Source organism: Solanum pennellii, chromosome 5 (genome assembly GCF_001406875.1).
Source record: "Solanum pennellii chromosome 5, SPENNV200".
NCBI lineage: Eukaryota > Viridiplantae > Streptophyta > Magnoliopsida > Solanales > Solanaceae > Solanum > Solanum pennellii.
In genome coordinates, this window is record NC_028641.1 from 74884653 (window position 1) to 74908578 (window position 23926).

At 28.9% G+C, this 23926-nt stretch overlaps 2 protein-coding genes across 2 annotated transcripts; one reads left to right on the forward strand and one right to left on the reverse strand.

Moving 5' to 3' along the window:
- Positions 1-2327: 2327 nt before the first annotated feature.
- LOC107018867 lies at positions 2328-5174 on the reverse strand. Its single transcript, XM_015219451.2, has 4 exons — positions 4725-5174; positions 4181-4458; positions 3218-3371; positions 2328-2652 (listed from the first exon to the last, which is right to left on the reverse strand). The coding sequence occupies exons 1-3, from the start codon at positions 4999-5001 to the stop codon at positions 3270-3272; spliced, it is 657 nt and encodes a 218-aa protein (XP_015074937.1). The 5' UTR covers positions 5002-5174; the 3' UTR covers positions 2328-2652; positions 3218-3269.
- A 13358-nt stretch (positions 5175-18532) lies between these two features.
- LOC107020453 (phosphoinositide phospholipase C 2-like) lies at positions 18533-23549 on the forward strand. Its single transcript, XM_015220821.1, has 9 exons — positions 18533-18978; positions 19732-19928; positions 20118-20253; positions 20334-20558; positions 20659-20882; positions 21600-21717; positions 22574-22726; positions 22824-22910; positions 23023-23549. The coding sequence occupies exons 1-9, from the start codon at positions 18661-18663 to the stop codon at positions 23314-23316; spliced, it is 1752 nt and encodes a 583-aa protein (XP_015076307.1). The 5' UTR covers positions 18533-18660; the 3' UTR covers positions 23317-23549.
- Positions 23550-23926: the final 377 nt, after the last annotated feature.

Sequence of the window (23926 nt, forward strand, 5' to 3'; positions counted from 1 at the left end):
TATATATATATATATATATATTGGTTTCCCATTTGGCGTCTCGAGCCCATATTGGAGTTATAACTAAATTCGAATCACGCTCTGCAGGGCCTATTTAGGAGTAGCGCTCCCAACAGGATTTTCTTCATACGTAAGGCTCGAACCCGACCTGGATGAAACACTGAATAATAGCCATTTGTGTATGCTTAATAAACCACATGTGTAGGATATTACAAGCAACATAGATCAAGATTAATGACTTGAGCTACTAGAGTACTAGGCAAAATCTTCTTATTAAACCCTAATGGATTTGATCTTCAAGTGGTCCAAATTTCTTCATGTGCAATAAAAGTTTAGTTATTTTTAGGTATGGGGATAATTAAACTTTGAGGTGGACCATGGACATATTGTAGGTAGTAGTTTCATAACGTTTCAACTAACTAATTCATGGGGTGGGGTGAGGGATGTTATAGGTATTAGTCCGATGTTGCGTATTTATATTAGGATTTGACTAAAATTGAATTCAAGTCAGGAAGTATCATAGCGTTTTTTAATAAAGACGACTCTGTTTCGAACTTGACTAGAATTTGAGGTCTTTGATTAAGGATCAAAAAGTAATTACAACCCACTTGAGATAATACGTATTATGCATATTATATATTAGGTTAATACGCAACTCAAATTAATTTATGATAAAACTTGTCAATATACTTTTTAAAAGAATTCTTTTGTTTGTTAATTTGACATAATAAGGGTGGGGGTGGGGGTGGGGGAGAGGGGATCATTAGATAATTAAACTATAACAAAAAACAAATAATAAAGAAAAAAAGTTGTAGTTGGCTATGACCTATCATTTAGCGTATTTTGTTAACTCAACTCGTTTCGACCTAAATATTTATAACCAGCTCATACTTAACTCATTTTATTTTGACCGTTTAAATTCAGTCCAATTCAATTTTTCGATTCTCCTAATATTATTATTTACTTATTTAAACTTAAGAGGGGCATTATCTTTTTTCATTATAGAAGACTTTTTAGTATGAATATGATCTGTAAAATTCTATTATTATTTTTTTTCATTCTGCTTTTTTAAGTAGCATATATAGCTATATATCAAGTTGTAATCCTTTTTATCATATGGTGGGTCGTTAATTATTCACTCTTTAAAGCTATACAGCCTAGCTATTAACTTTTGAATTGTCTAGCAAAAAAAAGGTTCTAAAAAAATTATACAACAAGAGAGGTGGTTAATAGATTCTCTAAATTATATAAAGTACTAATTATTGATTTATCTATAAATTATAGAGCATATTATTGATTATTGGACTTATTGTTGATTGTTAAATTAGTTGTTATTTTCTAATATTTTTTTTTTTAATTTTGGCTTAACATTTTTTAAAGTCATGATATTGTATCTTCTTTGATACTACTACTAGTTTTTATCAAATTGGACAACTAAGATATATATTATTATTGTTATTCATATCTTTGTTTATATCTATCTGTATTAGCTTTCTAGAAACCACTTGTAACACATCCAAAAGGCTTGTGGAGTGTTAAACACTTGTTTTTTCATTTTTATGTAGAGGTCTCGAGTTAGATCTCGAGATATGAAATTGTCTACAATATCATCACCCCTTTTTCAAAAGAAGATTTATCAATACGAATTTGAATTAGTCGAGCTTCAATATTCGCAAAAGCAAGAGTGTTTTATTTTAGGGTTTTTTTTCCTTTCAGATATCGAGAGACACTACAAGTTTTTCGTCCCAAATTTTATCACCATTGTAATTTGGTTAACCCCTACCATCAAAAAGTCTCATTTTTACACTTTTAGCTTTTTTAAAAGCTTATGTCCACCCTTTGACATTTGAGTTAGCAATACTTATGTCTGAGTCATGCTTGTGTTATGTAATAAAGACTACTTTTTTTAATTTCTTTTCTTTAAATTATGAGAAGAAATTTGTGTTGTGTGGATAAGATAGAAAGGTGGACAATTTCCCGCCAAAAAAGTAGATCCTATTCTTTTCGTCTCAAATAAAATAATATAAAATCGAGACTTCTATGTGAGTAAGATTCTTGCAAGTTGCAAGCTCAAATTTGAAAAAGAAAACGGTTAAAAAGAATGAAACCTTCAAGAAATCACGATTAAAAAAACCAGTAAGAAGAATTCACCCTAAAGCAAATTAGGGTCACTCTAATAGATAAGAGATGAGAACTTGCAAGAGCTATTCGGGGTGTAAGTTATAAAAAGTACAATCTCATGCATAAAGTATTCCACGTTAGGTCACACCTCAAAGGATATGATGTAGACACTATAACTTAAAACAAGTAACATTATTAAAAAAATATCAAAGTTGATGACATTTGAATTTATATAGATGACAAAACAAGAAATTCTATCTTCTAATCTATGAAACACAATTGGCATAAAAATAGAACAAATATCTATACAAGTTGTGTAAGCAGAGAGAGAGAGAGCAATGGGTGCTGAATCATAATGCTCTTGTCCTGTATCACTGTATCTATATTTAACTAATTGCTGATACAGAACACACCACATTTGCACACATATACATAAAAGTTTGTTGTTTTTTTCTTTTTATATACTTTATAGTATACATATATAGACTATTTTTCTTTACCAATAAGACTTCAGATCTCCTTTGGATATATCTGCAAAAACAGAAAAAAATGTAAAAACAGTCAGTTAGTTATGTACCATGACTCAAAAGATTAAAGGAAACTACTAATTCATTCATAAAAGAGTAATCTGATAGCCCGTTTGGCCAAGCTTCTACTTTAATACGGGCAAAAAGCGTTTTTCAAATTGATTAGCTAAACACAAACGGCTACTCTCCAAAAGTACTTTTTTCGAAAAACATTTCTTACAAAAAGCAGGTTTTGGGAGCTTGAGTTGAGATGTTTGGCAAGTGTTTTTGAGCAGTAGGAGAAGTTTTTCGGAAGATGAAAAATGTAATTGTTCCCGAAAAACACATTTGAGAACTTAACAGAACACAAATTACTGCTCTAACATTGCAGAAGTGTTGTTTCAAATTGATTAATCGAAACACAACTGTTACTTTCCGATACTTATGATAAGATGCATTTCTGAAAATAAAAAGGCTTTGAATGTTTCGTCAAACAAGCTATGAGTATGAATCTCGAGGTAGCTAATGGTTTATCGTACAAAATGTAGTGAACTAGCAGATAAGATGATGATACGACAATAGTTAATTACCTGAAACCTGCACTGTGGAAACTGGATTTGGTCCAAAGAAAATAAAATAACTTCATGTGGATATGGATTCTGTAGATTTGAGTTTTACTTCAGTCTTTCTGAAGGGAGTTACTTTAAGATATCGATAAAAAGATCCGGTTTTTAATGCTGAGACCTGCATTCATGTGCTAATATGTTAGTTAATAACAGAAAATAAGAATAAGTAAAACCTAATAAATGAGTGACATGTTCTTTTTTAAATCAAGATTTAGCACTTAATCATGATTAATGAACACATATTTCTATTACAATTAATCAATTAAGGAGAGTAAATCAATATCTTAGTAAGTACTTGTTCAAACCAAATGTGACCAAGTCAAAAGGCACATGGAAGTTGCAGTTGGCAAGAGGACAAAAACCATGTATTCTCAGTCTCCTCCTTTTTTAACAACCATAGTGTTCGAGTCCGTTCACACACACCTCAACTAAATCCACGTGTAACTGTTACCTCCCACCAAGACAAGCACAGGCACACCAAGTAACACGGTCCATCAAGGTTTGAACAAGAACAACATACCTAATGAAATCCGTTAAGTGGGGTCTAAGAGGGTAGAGAGTATGCAAACCTTACAACTACCTCTAGACTGTTTTCGAAAGACCCTTAGCTCAAGCGAAGGGCTCCTCTCAAGACTCGAAAAATCAAGAGTCCTATTTCAATTTCTATATTCAAATTTCCCATTAAGTGTATTGATCAAGAAAGCATGTATACAAAAAGGTTGTCTTCCTTTCTCAACCTTAGTGGACCCAAACAACTTGCAATTCCATATCCATGTTGTCTCTAAACATGATTTTCCTTAGTCCCCACTTTTCAAATTAGTTGTACTATCTCAAGTAAATAAAGAACTTGCTGAACTGGCCATGTGACTTTTTCAACTATCACCAAAATTCAAATTTGCTAAGATCAAGGAGGATTAATAAACTTACAGCTTCAATATCAATCTTGTAAACAAGAAGCTTTCTTCTTTCCCTGCAGCTAATTCTATAAGCCACAACTACATGAGCAACAGCCAATGCTAACGAGCATACGAACAACGCCATCTCCATAACTCGAACATATCCTCCTCGATCCATACTCGAACTATGTGCAAACACATATGAAGCCTTCAAGGACACAAACACCAATGATGAAACAGAACAAATTGTAGCAATCCCCAAATATGGCCCTCTTGATAACCTTGGTCCATCACATAAGCTATAAACACCTATAAATCAAAACAAAAAAAAAATTCAATCTTTTCAGTATTCAACATCCCAATTAATCATAACTTCATAACCCTTTTGCCAAAATTACTCAATTTATCAAAAAAATCATCAAAATCTGAACTAAACAATTCAAAAATACAACATCCATCCACCTATCTAATTGATCATAACCCGTTCGACGAAATGCTTGAATCAAATTAATCTAAAATTTTACTTACTATTAACTAAAACAACAAAAGATATTTTCCATCATGAACCAACTTACATAGAATGATGACGGACCTAACGATGGAGATGAGAGGGATATCAACAAGTGAATATCGAAAATCATAGTTGCTTAAGTGAGAAGAAAGAGATTGAATTGAAAGTGAAGATGGTGAAATTGAAGCAGATAATAAAAGTGAAGGAAGAAGTGTATCTGCAATTACAATAAGAATTGGTGCAGAAAACAGTAGAAGTGATATCAACATAGAAATCAAGAAAAAAAGAGTTTTGACCCATCTCAAAACTTTGGTTTTTCTATCTTCTTTCAAAAACCCCATCTCGAGAAGAGTGATTCTTGAGGTTTTGGTGCAGAGAAAATGGTGGGAAAATGGAGAATTTTGAGAACGAAGGCCAAGTGTTTGATGATTTGACTCAGAGAAAATATTGAGAAGATGAATTGAAATATAAGACGCATTAAGGTATCGGTCAAATATAGGAAGCTGCTTTATTGGGTTTCTTCATGTGGACTAACCGAATTAACTTTCATAAATCTTACCCACCAAAGGATCGTACGAGTCGTTTTTTTCTTAATCAGATGTTTCGATTTTAAATTTTTTAATTTATTTTTTGATATTAAGTTTTTTTTTTTTTACGAATATATCGTGGCATAAATTTGAATTAATTGAGAATATACGATAAATGGCACGAAAATTTGAATAAGTTTATAATGATGTTATTGTCGAAATATTGTTATAGAGAATGAATCATATAACATTACACGAAAAAGACTTTTTTTTTTGTTAGATATAGTGTCGGAGTCGTTTCTTCTTTAATTCGAAGTTTTGATTTCGAACTTTTAGATATAACTTTTTTAGAAAATATTATTTCATCTCAATGGACTAACTGCAATATAAGTTTCGAATATAGAATAAGAAACTTTTAAAAAAAGAGATCAAAATCTCAAATTACTTTATAGTAATGTTGTTGTTAGAGTATTATTTATAGAGAATGAATCATATAACTTAACATGAAAAATGGATTTCAGAAAAGATTTGATTGTGATACTGAAATGTTGTTATATAGGGTATAAATTACAAATGTATGTGTCATTTAACTTGGTGTTTATTGATATTTATGTCTTTTAATTTGATGTGTGTACAAATAAGCATTTGAAGTATTATAAAGGTAAATAAATAGACACGTATTCTGCATGAAAAATCTCACGTGATTTTCCATGTAGGACAATTGCATCTCACACAATTAGTTTTTAGGACGTGTGTATCTACTTGTTTAATTATGTGATAGTTTATGTGTGCACACTTAAAATTAAAAAGTATAAATATCAGTTGATATCATATTTAACGATACATTTATGTATTATACTTTTTTATATATATGGATTAAATAAACTAATAAATTTTACACTCCTAAATAGTTTTGATTTCCTTCTCCAACTTTAATTAAATTAAGCAATTTTAGAATTTTATTATCATAAAATAAAATTATATATCACAACGGACATTAACATATTCTCTTTAATCTTGTAAAGTTAAATATGTATATACTTTATCATTTTTCTAAGAAAGTATTAATAGGAGAAAATATTAATTTTTTTCCAATATCGTAATTATATATAGGAAGAATTTTAAAATAGGGGATCGAAACCTCATAAATATAATAAAAAATTCAAATAAATCAACTTAGCTACTACAATTTGTTCGATATATGAAAATATTATTTTTAAAATAATAAAAATAAAAAAGAAGTTAAAATATAAATTGACATAATATTTTGAGATGCACACTAAAGGGAAAAGAATCTCACATTAATAGACTTGATGAATTATTAATATTTAATTAGCATTAAATACTTATACAAGTCAATTTTGGAGCCTGGAGGTGGCGTTTCACTGTTGCAAAGTTTGTGTTCCATCAACTAATTAATATTTAAAATTCACTAAAATTATACTAATTAATAGTAAATTTAAATTTATAATTAGAATTATAACATATATATTCAACATCAAAAAATTGAATAACAAAATCTTAATTGAATAATCAAACTTTTTTTTTATTATATATATATCTAAGTTTCTTGAAAATAGAGGCAAAGTTAAAAGTTCAAAATACTGATTTAGTCGATAAATTTTTGTTAATCTTTTTAAAACTAATTACACAAATATTAAGTTCAGAATTTAGTAATTAACATGAAAAATCGTAATTCAAAATTTCAGAATTGCTAAAATTAAAATTCTGATTTCATCTATAAAATATGTGCAAATCGCTTTAGCAAGATGACTTTGACAATTTAAACGTGTGATTTTTTATATAATTTTCTCTTTTAAAATTCTAAACAAAATTTGCTATAATTCTTTCTAGAAACTTCTCAATCTGACTTTTAGGAAAAAACTCAATTTGAAGAAAAAAAACAATTTTATTTCAATTGTAGCATCACTAATTTGAATATTTGTTTTTTTCTTTCTATATGAAACCCTACAATAATTTTCATTATTCTCTATTTATTTAATTTCATCACAACTAATAATTACCCTCAAAATATTAGGTCTAATTAGCCACCTTCGTGGATTTGAAATTATTCAAAGAGAAATCATTAAAAGAAGAAAATTAGTTACTCTTGTATATATGTAAAAATATTTTTTAAAAAATACATACCGTAAATATTGAATTTCATTATCTAATTTATATATTTATTTCTTTATATTTTAAATTTACTTGGTAAATTTTGTGATTCCATCACTATAATTTGTACCAACAAAAGAATTACACGCACTAGTATGTTAATTCATTAACCAATTTATAAGATTTTGATCGATTTGACGTTTAATTAAGATGTAATTTATATTATATATAATTTGCTTAATAAAAATTTCGACTCGTTCACTGTGTTGTACCCTGCAAAAGAGATAATGTTTGCTTTTTCTAATATTCAATATTTGCATAGATGCTAGAACCTCCAATAGGTAGATTAGTCATTAGTTAATTAATTAGCACCATAATTAACTTCATTTTAGGTCAAAATTAAATTAATGTTTGTTGACTAAGAAATAAAGTCATAATCATGTCAATAAGATCTCAACCGCTACTTAATTTATTTGTGATATAAAGGTTCCAAATTCAAAATTTAACTTTATAAAACTACATATGTACCTATTTTTGTAATTATTTATTGTGTTAACTTACTCTATAAATTGTACAAAATATCTTAATTGCACAATTTCAATTAAGACACTTGAACCTCACAATTTTATCATCTTAAATTTTATTTAACTATTAAAACAACTTAATAAATTGAATTATATACAAAACCGTCCTTAGAAAGTTCCCACCTTCAATGTATAATTTGCTTAAAATAAGTTTCACGATAAACGTCAGTAATTTATGACTCGCTGCGACTTATATACATAACTATTTATATACTACTCTCTTCGTCTGGTATTATTTATCGTAATTTCTATTTTTAAAGTCATATTATAAAAATTTTGATTAAAATTTTAAGATGTATTTTTTTATCATATTATAAATATACAAAAATTTATAATTTATACTACTTTTCATATAATTTTAAAATATTTATTTTTTATTTAAAATATTAAATTAATATAATCTAATTTAACTTAAAAAAATAAGTCAAATTAATAAATAAAAAAAATTGATTCATCTGGACATTAATGTACCTAATCTAGTTCTATGAATATTGTAACAATGGACAGCCGCCAATATTGGAAAAGATGAAATAATATTGGACCAACTGAAAATTGTCTTTATTCAAAAAATTATGATAAATGGTGAATAGTTTATTCCTAATTAACTAGATTGATTTCAACTTCGTTGTTCGGATAGTAAATATTTTTTACTTTAATTTTAAGATTGTAAGTTTGAATCACTCTTATAAAGTTATAAATTCGAGTTATTAAAAAGATAGAAGGGAAAAATGACAAATATGCTCTCGAACTATCATAATGATTTGCGGATATTCTCCGTCATACTTTTGATACATTAGTGGATCTATGATTCAAAAATTAGAGCATATATGTATACATTTTATACTCACTGACGTACATTTGTCATAATCTTATTCATAGATCCGATATTTGTTAAATATTAGATCAACGGATAAGATTGTATTGCGTATCCTTCTTTGGTCTTCTGCTAGAGTTAAAGGGCATATATACTATAATTTTTGCACGATAGAAGCACTAATATTTTAAAAAGTATGTCTGAAGATAAATATTTGCATATCATTTACGATAATTTAAAAATTAAAAATTAGATGGAAATTTCTGAGGAGTAAACTTTTGTTTTTTTAAATTTTATGTAAAATCAGAAGTCAGAACCATATAATTAAATTGAAACATATAGAGAATAGAATAATATGATTGTTGTCTTGGAATTTGGTTGACACCATGTGGTAACATGCAAAAATTTTGTAAAATAAATTTATGTTTCATAGTTTAATCAAATTACAATTGGATTTTGCTATAAGTATATTTGAGATTGAGACATAGCTGTCATGAGACTATTTGGAGACTTATTTTGTCAAATATGTCATTAAATTTTATGATATGGTCCAAAGTTGAGGTAAATATTTTTCATGTTGTTATAATATTAGTCCAAATATACCTTTATTTGCCAACATGTTGTTAGTATTATTTTATCAATTTTTCTATCACAACTTTACCTCCATAGTAAGACTATCTTAAATATTGTTAGATTGCTGTAAATAATTTAAAAATTAAAATTGAATCGATGAAATTATTATAATTCTGTCTTTTAATATTATTTTATTGCTGTAAATAATTTAAAAATTAAAATTGAATCGATGAAATTCTATCAAATACAAAAATTTAATTTGTTGTGTACTTCTTACTTCTTCATTATTTAAATTCTACTTAACATGATTTAATATTTGCGAATAGAACATAAATTTTCGATAAAATCAATCAAAAATTGATTTGTCGATTGTAAACATTCCAAACAAACTTTTTATTGGTAATTTCACGTTGGACATTTTCTCGATATTATCATTTTCTTTTGAAGTAGTTAAGAATTTAACGATTAAAAATAAATATATTTTAAAAAGTATAATATATGAGTATATGACATATGTAAATAAGATAAAGTAGGCAAATATGGAAAGCAAAATAAGACTTTTACGTCTTACTAAATGGAAACAACAAAGAAATTTCATTATATTTTAACGTTTTTATGAAACAAAAGTTGGAAAATACTATGCTTCTAGAAGGCATTGCTTCTAGACATACATTTCTAAATATTATTTAATTATATACTCCATTTCCTATAGTCTTTTTTTATTTGACCTTTTTAAAAAAATTTGGTCTAAAATTATTGATAAATTAAATGAAGTTCTAAGAAGCTTTTATAACTTTTTATGAGTCAATTTAAGAAGAGATAAAGATTAGGAAAAAAATTATTATCATTTTCTTGTATCACAAGAAAAAATTGTTTAATTGTTTCTTACCATGTTCCATCTTTAATATACAATGAATTGGCACATAATATATATATAGACATGTTAACTTGGTTTGAACTGTGAACTAACAATAAAATATTTTATTTTGGAAGATGTATATCTAAATATCTTAATTCGTCTCTACAATATCAGTTGATATTTCAATTTATAAAATGATCATTTCGATACCTTCAAATTTCATGTGTCACGTCAACGTCGAATGTCTACGAGACAGAATACGAAGAGTTGAAATATTTAGATATATATTATTCTCAAAATTAGGATGTTTAGTTGTCAATTAAAATCAGAGTAAGATGTTTATTTATATATTATATCTAATGAATAAATATTAACATCTTATATGTTCATGACTTCATTCAAACATTGCAAATAGAAGAGAAAATGCAATTAAATTAATTTTCAAATCTAGTTTACTAATGAAGCCAAAGCACACCTTTGATTGTGAAGTGTAAAAATAATATTTATACATGAGAGAGAGTCGTTGACAAATTGCAAATACAAAATGTAACAATTTTTTCTTCTTAATTAATGTAGTGCAATAAAGTTTTTTTTTACATAGTCAACACATCATATACATTAAAATTCAAACAAAATAAAATCAACACATTAAATATATGATCATCAAAGAAAAAATATATTTTTGTGGATTTATTAAGGAAAAGGAAGACTCTCAAACTCTTGACCATAGATATTTTAAATATAATTCATATTATATCATAGGGGTAAAAAATAAAAATAAATTAAAGAATCGGGTATTTAAAAATGTGGATGAGTCATTTAATTTTGAGTTTTAATATTTGTCTCTTCATTAAAATTAAAGTATAGTGGGAAGAGTATATTTGAACCCAAAATACAACAGAATAGCTAAGGGGTATAGTTTAATCGAAAGTTTAAAGAGGATTATATTTAAACTATCTTTAATAATATATGAGTATGTTTGATCTTTTCTCAATTATATTAATATTACACAAAATCCTTCTTATAATTATACTCATATTAGTTATGCAGGTTGTAAAATTACAAATTAAGTAATTTTAATTCGATTTTAAATTAACAAGCAAATTTTCTATTTCTTTGTTGAATTATACACGAGGCCAAGCGTACATTTGAATCAGGGGTGGAACTATCTTCATACAAGGGGGTTTATTCGAACCCCCTTTTGCGGAAAATTATATTATTTATACATGATTACAATAAATTTATATGTATATATAATGGATGTCGAATCCCTTCGATTATGTACTTCTACAAATTTTAAACCCCTTTTATATAAAATTATGACTCCGACTGTGATTTTAATTATCTATTTTTCTTGTTACCATAATACAAAGTGGTTAGTTTCGATGGAAAAAATAAATTTTTAATTGCCACGTTTCACATGTTGGTTACCCCAAAATAAACCTTATGAATTTTATTTATTTATTTATTTATTTATTGCATAATTTAGATTTTTCTTTCCAACTCATTGACTTAAGAAAACGAAAGGCTGCTACGTACCCCCAGACGTTCCAGAAACTGATCAAAACATATTTTTCATACTCATTTTTGAAAAACTTATATAACTTTTTTTTTTCTATTCGGCGTCTGGTATATATATTAGAGTTCGATTAAATTAAAATTAAAATTTAAAAATTTCTCACATTAAGGCTAAGGTGTTCTTAATAAAGACGACTTTATGCTCCAGAAAATTCAAATTTAAAATCTTTAAATTAAAGACAAAAAACACTTACTCCTCTGGAAAAAAAAATCAATTATATTTATGTAATATATGCATATGCCACCTAGGTCTTTTTAGTTTTTTTAGACATTTGGAAAATCTTTAATAAATAGGGAAGATATTATTGAGAAAAAAAAAACACAAAAAAATCTCAGGCAGACCTGATTTTTTTCTTTTCCAAAGTTGATTAATTGTTTTTTTTTCTTTTTCAAAACAGAAGTCACTTTGATAATATCTCCACCAAATCTAGAACCGATGATAAGAAATTACTTTGGATCTATTCGGCATGCGGTATTAGATACAATAAGTTTATGAATTGAAAATTAATTTATCTAATACATTATTTAGTTATTTTATTTAATTTAATTCATAAATTGCTAATAACACTATATGCGATTTTATTTTATTTCTAGAAAATAGTGGGATAATTATCTAAGGTTTAACAAATCTTGGATACTAATATTTTTAGCTCTACTAAAAATTAAACCTGAGACTTTTTTGATGACGATGCTCAACCCATATCATTTACCACTAAATTATTCTCTTGGATGCAAAAAATAATTCAGTTTTTCAATACTCGCTAACTAAATTTATGAGCATCTTTTGAATTTCAAGAGTGAATTTTTTTCGATTTTAACTTTTTATATACATTTATATGTGATTTTTAAACATAAAATTAAAAAAACTAACTCTTGTTAGTTTATTTACGTATTGACCTTGCTTTTGTGCAATTCTTCATTAATCATGTTGTTTAAATGATTTTTTTACATTATAATAGGGGGGAAAAAATGAAAATATAATATAAATATCACAAGAAAGGGGCGGACAAGGTAAAATATATAGTGCTTATCGTGAATTTAGACTTTTATACAATATAAATAAATTTAAATTTAATTTGTATATAGTAAGTAACATAAATATTTTTGAGATCTCTATATGAATAGTCGAACAAAGTTATTTTTTTTCTTTCTAATTAGTATATGGATTATACACTCATTATGCATAACCATATACATATTATAGATGGATTTTGTATATTCATTATTTTTTATTTAAACTTGTATTTTGAACTCGTCGATTAAAAAAATGAATTCATTTTAGCCAAAGGATATCTACATATATATATAATTCAATCTCATAAAAAATGAGACTTATTATTTTCCTTTATTTCTCCTTTTTTTGGTCAACTAATCCATGATCTTTTTTATAGTGTGATTCTTGTGACATTTGTGTTAATGACAAAAGCAATGACGAAGTTTTAATCTTTTTTTCTAAGAAAAGAGGAGTAAAAAAAAGTATAATTAGGCTTTTAGCATGCATGTGACATTAGATTAGTGTTTGGTTATTTTTAATTATTTTACTATCGTTGTATATATCCGAAAGTTGATCCGATAGAGTTCTTTATCTATCTTGAGAGATAAAAAAAGTTATTTTTAATAATCATTAATCGAAAAAAATAAACAATTCAAAATAGATCTAAAATAAATATAAGTAGAAAAATTATGGGAAAATATCGTAGAGAATAGTGAGCATGACAAAACAATAGTTTGACAAGGACAAAAAAAAAAAGTAGTAGTACCTACAAAATACTACAATATTTGAAGTAAAAAAATAACGAATTTGAAGGAAACTACGAGATCAGTAATACTGTATTTAGTTAGTATGCATAAAGAAAAAGATACAACACTCAATTATCTCTAGTGCTACTAATTATCTATCCTAATATAATATGTTTTCCGTATATAACTTTTTATATAAAGTCATATATATTCTCGCTGATCTGATATCAAATGTTTTTTTTTTCAAAAAAATTTCAACAATATGATAAAGACCTTATTGAAGCAACTTCCACAATATCAACAAAACATTTGGTGAAAAGTTAAAAACACCTAGGCCCCAATTAAGATTTTTGAGTGTTATCTTGGGGAATTTAAGCCACGTATAACATAATAAAAATCTTAGTATAAACTTTAATTTAACACTCATACAATAATCCAAATGTTGATAGTACTTATTATCTCATGTTAATTATTTAATCAGTCACTTTAATTTGTCTGTGTTGGAATATCCTTTTCTTGTCTTTTTATACAAATGTAAGAAATTAAAAAAAAAAATATAACCTAAAGTTTTGATTAAACAAATAATAATGACATTGATGTATACACGAATTATACACGGAGAAGCTTTGTTACGCGGAAGAATTGGGTGCCCCAACATGTCTTCTTTTAGAGTTAAAAGAAGTGCATTTTTATATACGGGAACAAATTCGGAATTTAAACTTTATGAATTTTCATATATATACTTTCTCCGCCTCATTTTATATGAGTTAGTTTGACTTGACACGAAGTTCAAAATGAGTGATAGATATTTGTGTGGCTATAAATTATTTCATTAAGGGTAAAATTGGTAATTTTAAATTCAAATGGTTACTTAGTGTAGAAATGTGTCATTTTTTTTAAGCAGACGAAATGGAAAGTAAGTTATATAAACTGGGATAGTGAAAGTATTAGGTTCGAACGAAAGTTATTAGGTTCAGTGAGGATGTTAAAAATTTTTCTGGCCCGAGTTCTAACGCACTAATCATGATCTTTCATTTTTCTTCCACTTAATATATTGTACGTGTCTTATACAAAGCCACACTTTATTGTCATGATGAGATTGGAAGAGGGGTCGGTCTTATTTATTACCCTTTGTCCTAATTTATGTGTGATTCGTTACGATAATTGATAATATGTTTCTTATTTAGATGATTTAGCCACATAGATACATGAGTCATGACTTGTTTTAGATTACAAATATCAAAAATCTTTTTGTTTACCTTTAACCTCTGTATCAACGATAAAGTCAAACAACATCACGTAAAATAGAGTATCACCTCATTTTTGCAAAAAATAAAAGTTGGGCCAATTCAAAGTTTTAATTGAGATTTCCATTGGGCTGTTATATGGGCTTTACTTTCTATTTGGGCCTACAACTTACCGATGCAACGAAGTGGGCCGTCACTTCGTTGCTGGTAGCGTCTGGGCAGTTTGATTGAGATTTCGAAAACTCTGATTAAGGTTCAATCTCTCATATAACACGGTTCAATTCGGTTTCTTACTGTTCGATTTCGGATTAATCAATTTGATTATGTTAGAATTTTAAACTTATAAGTTGGGCAATTTCTTGTTTTGAATAAATGGGCCTTAAAATTAGGTAACTCATATGTCATAATAGTTCTTCTATTTCATCAATATCATTTGAAAGTTTGATAATTTTAAGTACAAATCTTAATCTTTTGTTATGATCGAAATATTCAGGTATCATGCGAAAATAAAAACAGAGCAATATTAATAAATAAGAGATTTTTTCTGAAATGTTACTTTCATTATTTAATCATCTATCATCAAATAGGAAAATTGTTTGATATAAAATCACAAGTTACGAGTGCTATTTTTAGATTAAAAAAAATTAAAAAAACGTTAAAATGAATATTTCGCGAGACCTGAAAATTTTGAGGCCCTTTTAGAATTAAGGCCTCATTTGTTTTCGTATAAATCAAATAATCAATATATTTAAAATTAAATAATAAGTATTATCTTATTATACTTATTATTATGAGTTAAATTATTCTACAATTAAATGTTCATTTTTATTCTCTTTTTGGAAGTGGTAACAAATTAAAAACCAATTATACCTTTTCTTATTCCAAAGCAAAAACAGATTCTTTTTTTCTTAAAATATTTCATTTTTCTAATCAATTATTCTCTTTTTTTCTTGGTTTTTCCTCTGTTTTTTGCAGGAAATTCCAAGGAATAATTCCCAAAATTTAGTGTAATATTACCAGAATTTTTTGTTAGTTATCCTTTTTGGACAATCTTTTGTTTGCTACTTATGATTTTTTAAATTAGATTATGATCTACGACTCTATTTTGGACAAGCTAAAAATGTAAATGATAAAAATATTTTGATCACGGTCTAAAACTTTTAGAAATTGACGTTTAATATTTTATAATTGAATATATATTAATTAGATTCGAGTTTAACATACGCCACTTCTAAAAATAAATTAAAAAGGGGATATTAAGGTCAATAACTCGATAGCTAGTGTCTCTTTAAAAACGATAAAGGCTACATAGACTTGGTCATAAAAGTCAGTGAAATCGATGACTTTCCCACCTTAAGAGCTATATTGAACCTTGCTTGGTCGAACTAGTTACGTAAATAATCTCTTAACCGGAAGGTTTCAAATTTAAAATCCTTTTATATTTTCTCGATAATACTTATCAGATATCTAATATAATACGTATAATAACGCTCGAGTTAAGTTTAATCATACAAAAAGGAGCACTAAATCAAAAAATATAAAAATAGTGGGGTATATATTAGGTGTGGTTAAATCATTGTTATTATTGGTAATAAATCATCAGATCTAATTAAATAGCTATTGGTGGTTGGTTACCAATTGCATTGACACTTTAAAAGCTTATAGACTTTTCATTGCAAAGCCAATCAATAAAGAACAACCAAAGATAGAATACATCATTTTAATTGAGCTCTGATATATATATATATATATATATCAATTATTTTAATCGAATTTTAATATAGATATAGAATACTAAATATAAAATAATAATAAGATATCCTAGATACATACATTATTTTTCAGGTAACTATATTAACTTATTTGACAATTTTGTATAGTGTCCTCTCTCCCTCTTTCTTTCGTATTAAGCATATGTACGATATTTCTAATTTTCTCATTTTTGATTAGTTAAAACGATTTGAAAAATGATTTTTATAACTAACAGAATAAGTTTATTAAAAATACAAAAAAATATCTTTTCTTATGTAAAGATTGAAAATAATTTCCGCATGTGATAATTTGCAATAATTCTGTCCTTCTCCATTTAAACATCATCTTTACCGTGACACTGCCACTCCCATAAGCCCTCATCCCCTGCTCCACCCTCCACCTCCATTTCCATCTCCGTCTCCACCCCAATCTCTCGTAACTATTTAAATTATATAGGAAAAATGCACAAGTACCCCCTTAACCTATGTTCGAAATTTCAGAGACACACTTATACTATACTAAGGTCCTATTACCCCCCTGAACTTATTTTATAAGTAATTTTCTACCCCTTTTTAGCCTACGTGGCACTAGTTTTTTTTTTAAAAGTCAATCATCGTTGGGCCCACAAGATATTGCCATGTAGGTTGAAAAGGGATAAAAAATTATTAATAAAATAAGTTCAGGGAGGTAATAGGACCTTAATATAGTATAAGTGTGTTTCTGAGATTTCAGGCATAAGTTGAGAGGGTACTTGAGCATTATCCCAATTATATATAAATATTTTTTCAATACGCATCAAACACACAAAAATAAATATTAAAACGTTTCTCTCCCAAACACACCCTAAATCACCATCCATTTGGAGGGTTTACATTTGTGTCCTGGATACACATGTACTATATTTTCCCCTCTTAGAAAAAAATATTATCCTAAAAAATATTACTTCTATGTTCTAAGCATTTATAATGTTGTCCCAATCCAATAAAGCCAAATTGGACTTGTGGGATCCAACATGCCTGGAACTCATCGAAAATATCTTGGGGGTATTCGATACTTCGATATGTTATTTATTTTATTACTCAGTAAAAGTAAAAGAAAATGAAAAATATTCTTTTTCACGATAATAAGTTTCTTAAAATTGAGAAAAATAACTTATCAGATGAAAACAAGAAAAATATGTTTCACAAGTGAGATTTCATATAACACTTTGTTTGGATGTTATTATCTTTGTATTGTATTTTTAACTTAAATATAATATTTATTTAGATTGTTACTTAAATTATCTTATATCATATATTTTAAATTCATTGTTAAGTAACAATCAGAAGAATCCATTTTATGTAACGACCCATTTTATTGCGTCATTGTTTTAATATTTTCTTCGCAATTTATCTTTACTTATCATTTAATAATTCTATTTTATTTTTTATTCTATCTTTTCATTTTATTTCTACCATATATCATACTTATATTGTAAGTTTATCATTCAAATTATAGATATATAATACTAAAAAACGATACAATCTATTCAAATATTATATTCATTAGAATAATATAATATTACACGATATATTATTAAATAATACGTAACAATCATCCTAAAGCATAGTATAATTGTGCTTTTCACACATGTAACACACCCTATAGCTCTCATCCCCCCCCCCACCCTTCCATCTAACATATCCTGAATTTTAAACTATTAGAATAAAATCTATCGAATTCAATCAAATTGATATAAAATATTACGAAAAATGCATTAGTATTTCTATACTATGATCGAAATTTCAGAAATACATTTTAACTAAATTAAGATCGTATTATCCTTCTGAACTTTTTTTTTTTGTAAAGACTTATATAACGACCAAATATCTCCCAAGCACCTCAATTATGTGAAGTCATAAAATATACCACGTAAGACAAAAAAAAAAAAAAATTATAAAACAAAAAATTTTTACGAAAAATATTTTTCGTCGTATCGAACATCGACTTGGCTTCCATCATGCAAACTCATTTGATACGCGTACTAAATTAACCACCAAAAAAAGAAACTTTTATACCTTCCCCTCTTCCCAAGCAATAATGAAAAAACCGTTATAATTCAGATAAATAAATAAATATATAATTATCATTTTTCTCTTGTAAAAGAAAAAAAAATTATCCTCTCCGTTATCCATTTTCCGTTTTTCCTCCTTTTTTTTTTTTTTTTCAATAATGTCCAAACAGACGTACAGAGTCTGTTTCTGTTTCCGGCGGCGGTTCCGGGTAGTCGCCGCCGAGGCTCCGGCGGATGTGAAGAATTTGTTCAATCGGTACTCCGATAATGGAGTGATGAGCGCGGAGAATCTACATCGATTTTTAATTGAGGTTCAAAAGGAGGAAAACGCTACTTTAGAGGATGCTCATGCTATTATGAATAATCTTCATGATCTTAAGATCCTCAATATTTTTCATAGGAGAGGTCTTCATCTTGATGCATTCTTCAAATATCTTTTTGCTGATATCAATCCTCCTCTTAATTCTAAGCTTGGGGTAAGATACTGTTGCTCAATTTGTTTCGATTTGCTAATTTTGAGTGCATAATTGAGATTTTGTTTGTGTGTTTGATATATCAGAAAATGTTGGTTCTGAAAAAACATTTTTGTGTGATTGATTTTGATGAAGCTAGCAACATTTAGGAATTTGATGAATATTGTGCAATTTTTTGTTCTCAAATGGGTAAACGGTGCGCAAAACTAAATATACACTGATAATAGCAAACATTTAACATTTATACACTCCTTTTCCGGTGAAGGGAAGGTTGCTCCGCGACCAAGTATTGGAACTTGATCTATAATCAAATTTCAAGGTAAAATGCACCAAAATGCATTCAACATGACCTGTTTAGAATTATAAGGTTCTAAAAGGTCTTAAAGAGGAGTCTTGTGTATAAATTATAGTAACTAGCAGATTCAGAGGCGGAGTCAGAACTCAAAAGTTTGAGTTTATGGGTTCTGAACCATAATTAGTTTTGTTTACTGGATTCTGAATAGATTGTTTATTTATACATATTAAAAATGAATTTTTAACACAAATACAGGGATCGAATCAAAGAAGCTTTTAGATTTGATTGTCAGGTGATTTGATCTTTATGGAATGCTTTTTAATTTACTTGTGGAGGTTTGTAGTAAGTGAGCATATGTTATAGACATGTTCTTAGTTAAAAGGATGCAATAGACAGGTAATTTACTAGTATGTTTGATGTTTTCTTTTCAGTAATAACTCCCCTTTTCTTTTGTTTTTCAGATTCACCAAGATATGAATGCGCCTTTGTCTCATTACTTCATATACACAGGCCACAATTCTTATTTAACTGGGAATCAGTTGAGTAGTGATTGCAGTGATGTTCCCATTATACAGGCCCTGCACAGAGGTGTAAGAGTAATTGAATTGGATATATGGCCAAATTCCGCTAAAGATGATGTGGAAGTTCTTCATGGAGGGTATGTCATTGTTTCTCTCAAGCTTTGCTGTGTTATGTTTCTACTGGACTAGCATTGGAATTTGAATTTCATAAACTTCGGGTGAATTTTTGAGTTAGCAAAACACATGTCTCTATTATTGAGTTCTCTTAATTATTCTTGTACTTCTCATTCTTCTTGTAGTTTGTAAGTGTACTTCTTTTCATACAGAACGTTGACCACACCAGTTGCGCTCATCAAATGTTTGAAGTCTATCAAGGAACATGCTTTTGCTGTTTCTGAGTATCCTGTAGTAATAACACTTGAAGATCATCTAACTACAGCTCTTCAGGCAAAAACAGCGGAGGTGTGTATGTTCACATTCTGGACATGATACGAATTATGACCTTTATTGATCCTAATTATGCTTTTGTGGAAAAATAATAGATGATCACTCAAACATTTGGAGATATGCTGTTTACTTCCGATTCATGTTTGAAAGAGTTTCCATCCCCAGAATCACTGAAAAGACGTGTTTTGATATCAACTAAGCCACCCAAAGAGTACCTTCAGGCGAAGGAAGTTAAAGAAACAGGTGCAACGAAAGGAACGGATGATACAGAAGCTTGGGGAAGGGAAGTTTCAGACATTAAAGCCAGATACAATGATAAGGTGTAATAAAATGCATTACTAATTAGTTTGGCCCATTTGAGTATGTGAGTTTCTTCAATTAAACTCTATTTTTGCCACATTCTGTCACTGTACCAAGCAGGATGACTCTGATGAAGGTGAAGCTGACGATGATGATGAAGAAGATCCCACCTCGCAGCAAAATACAGCACCAGAATACAAGCGTTTAATTGCCATTCATGCTGGAAAGGGGAAAGGTGGACTGTCTGATTGGCTGAGGGTTGATCCTGATAAAGTAAGACGACTTAGCTTGAGTGAGCAAGAACTTGGAAAGGCTGTAGTTACTCATGGAAAAGAAATTATCAGGTATAGTATTATTTTGCTCCATTAAACAGTTTAGCTTGAATGAGCAAGAACTTGAAAAGACGACTTAGCTTTGTTTTATGTGATCAAACGAGGGAGGCCTAAAATGTAGCAATCAGTGTAGATGTTTAGGTTCAATGACAAGCTAGACAAAAATATAGCATGTGAAGGAAGCGTATTAAATGACCTAAAATCTTTCTGAATCCAAGTGGACCAAAAAAATAATAATACACAATTGAAACAAAAGATCTATATACATACATAATAGTTGAGATTAAGGTTTAGTCATACCGGTAAACACTTACATTACCTTCGTTATTTGCAAGGATTTTTTTTATTCATATTAGAGATTTGTATGCCTGTAGTAAATGTGAGAACCTCTAGTGTCAAAGAACCCCATATTACTGATTATTGGAAAGAAAAAAGTGCAAATGGAGCAAAATGGACATTGGATTTTTCAACCACAACTAGCTGTTGAGATGTCACCGTCATTGTTGTTGGTGTTCTTGTTTGTCATGCGTGATCGAAGAATTTTCAAATGAAACAATCCAACTCATTTGATACTTCAAAATTCTGGAACATTGTAGCAGATTTACTTTTCATAACGTTTCATGTAATTGATCTACAGCAGTCGTGTGCATGCTTTCTAAGATTTTACCAATTTATTCATGCCATGTACATGTAATAGAATGTTTGTGCGTGATTATGGTATGCTTACAGGTTCACTCAGAGGAACATTCTGAGAATATACCCAAAGGGCATACGTTTTGACTCATCCAATTACAATCCTTTCAATGCATGGACACATGGAGCTCAAATGGTGGCATTCAATATGCAGGTTAATTTTCTCTTTTCATCCCTGGATATCAAAAGAGGTAGCATTCATAAGAGAGAATCATAATGCAAAGTTGATCTTTTCTTCTATGCGTTTGTTTGATCTCAGTGACCCTTTTCTTGATTAAATCGTTGCTGATATTACATTCATGATTACAAGATTTACATGTGGCTTTCCCTTCATGATGTAACATTGATTTAGAGGAAATGAGTGGACTGTTAATCTTTGTTCTGGTTTCTCAAGGTGAAGGACATAGCAATCATAAGTACCTATCAGAACCCAGTTAGGCAGTTACCTAACCCCCCAAGCATGCATATAAATCCTGGGACTACTTTACACTTGTGATCATTTTTGACATCTGACACATATCACATTAGAATTTATTTGAAGCTTTCTTCACCCTTGAATATGTGCTCTGATTCCAATATCTGAAACAACCTCTCTATGCCGCAAAGGTAGGGGTAAAATCTGTGTACATCCTACTCTCCCTTGACCTCACTTGTGAGATTACACCGAGTATGTTGTTGTTTGAGTTGAAGCCTCAGATCTATTATATTTTATATGATTTGTCTGGAAATGAACTTGGGTGAGGAGTAACATTACGTAACAATTAAGGGAGAGCTCAAAGTTGGTGTGACTATGTAATATCAACCCCGGGGCGTGCCTGCGCCAAACACCCCTTTAAGCAAAGCAAAATAGTTAAAAAGGTCACTTCCTTGGACGGTGGGTTATTTGTACTAAGTTCTACTCTACATTTGATTCACTATATAACTTTAATTGTTCCCAAAATTGTTTTCTTTATCAATTTGCTTGTCATAGTCTTCTTAAGGAAAATGCATAAACAAGTGTTTCGTGGCAGGGCTATGGAAGATCACTTTGGTTAATGCATGGTATGTTCAGAGCCAATGGTGGTTGTGGATACGTTAAGAAACCAGATATACTTTTGAAAGCAGGTCCCAGTAACAAGGTCTTCGATCCTGAAGCAACTTTGCCAGTCAAAACTACATTGAAGGTACTTGAGTGGATTTAGTTTTATAGCTCACCTTATTGGATTATGTACGGTTTGATCATGTTGATGCAAATAATCCAATGCTTCCTGAATTAAGCAGGTCACCGTATTTATGGGTGAAGGGTGGTATTATGACTTCGAACACACACACTTTGATGCATACTCTCCTCCAGACTTCTACGCAAGGGTAGATGGATATACTTAACCTTCATTATTATCATTATTATTTGATTGACTTGTTTTAATTCTGTATTTGCGATAATAATCCATCAATACACTTCGGGTTTGGATGTATACAGATAGGAATTGCTGGAGTAGATGCTGATGTTGTAATGAAGAAAACAAAGACTCTTGAGGACAATTGGATACCAACTTGGGATGAACAGTTTGAATTCCCATTAACAGTTCCTGAATTGGCTCTACTCCGCGTCGAAGTTCATGAGTATGATATGTCTGAAAAAGACGATTTTGCTGGACAGACTTGTTTGCCTGTTTCAGAACTAAGACAAGGTATCCGAGCAGTACCACTCCACAGCCGCAAGGGAGATAAATACAACTCTGTCAAGCTACTTATGCGTTTCGAATTTATCTAAGTGTGAGTTTGTCTTATCTTGTTTTGTTTTATTCTGTTTGTGGAAATAAGGATTTTGCCATGATTTGCAAGCTTGCTTCTGTGTATTTTGTGGTACGTTCTATATCTTTGTTAATATTATGTGCCCAGATATGTAAATAAGTTTGTGGTAAAATGTGTGCAATTTTTTTTTGTAAAATCATTCAAATATTATGTACTATATGCTAAGATGTAAATATATGTGTGTTTGGAAAACTTTTCCCATTTCCATTATGGTTTGTATTCTCTTTTGTTTAAGCCTTGGTTTTTATTAAAACAACATATGTTTTGATATAAATCAAGATTGCTAATCCTACATATTCAGTGTACTAACATCCTTACCCTATCTCGGGAGGCAGAGAAATTGTTCTCGAAACTAAAAAAATTGAGAAATATGAGTATGATTATACAGCTACCACCAACAAATTTTCCTGCAGTAGAAAGTAACTACATTTACAGATCTGGATCCCCTCATTCCCCTCCAATTTCACTTTTCTCCAGTCACTCAGAACCTTACCCATAAGAAAACATCGAATATCTACGAATTAACAACATAAAGCTTTACAAGTTCAGTATCGATGTTAGGTTTGAGA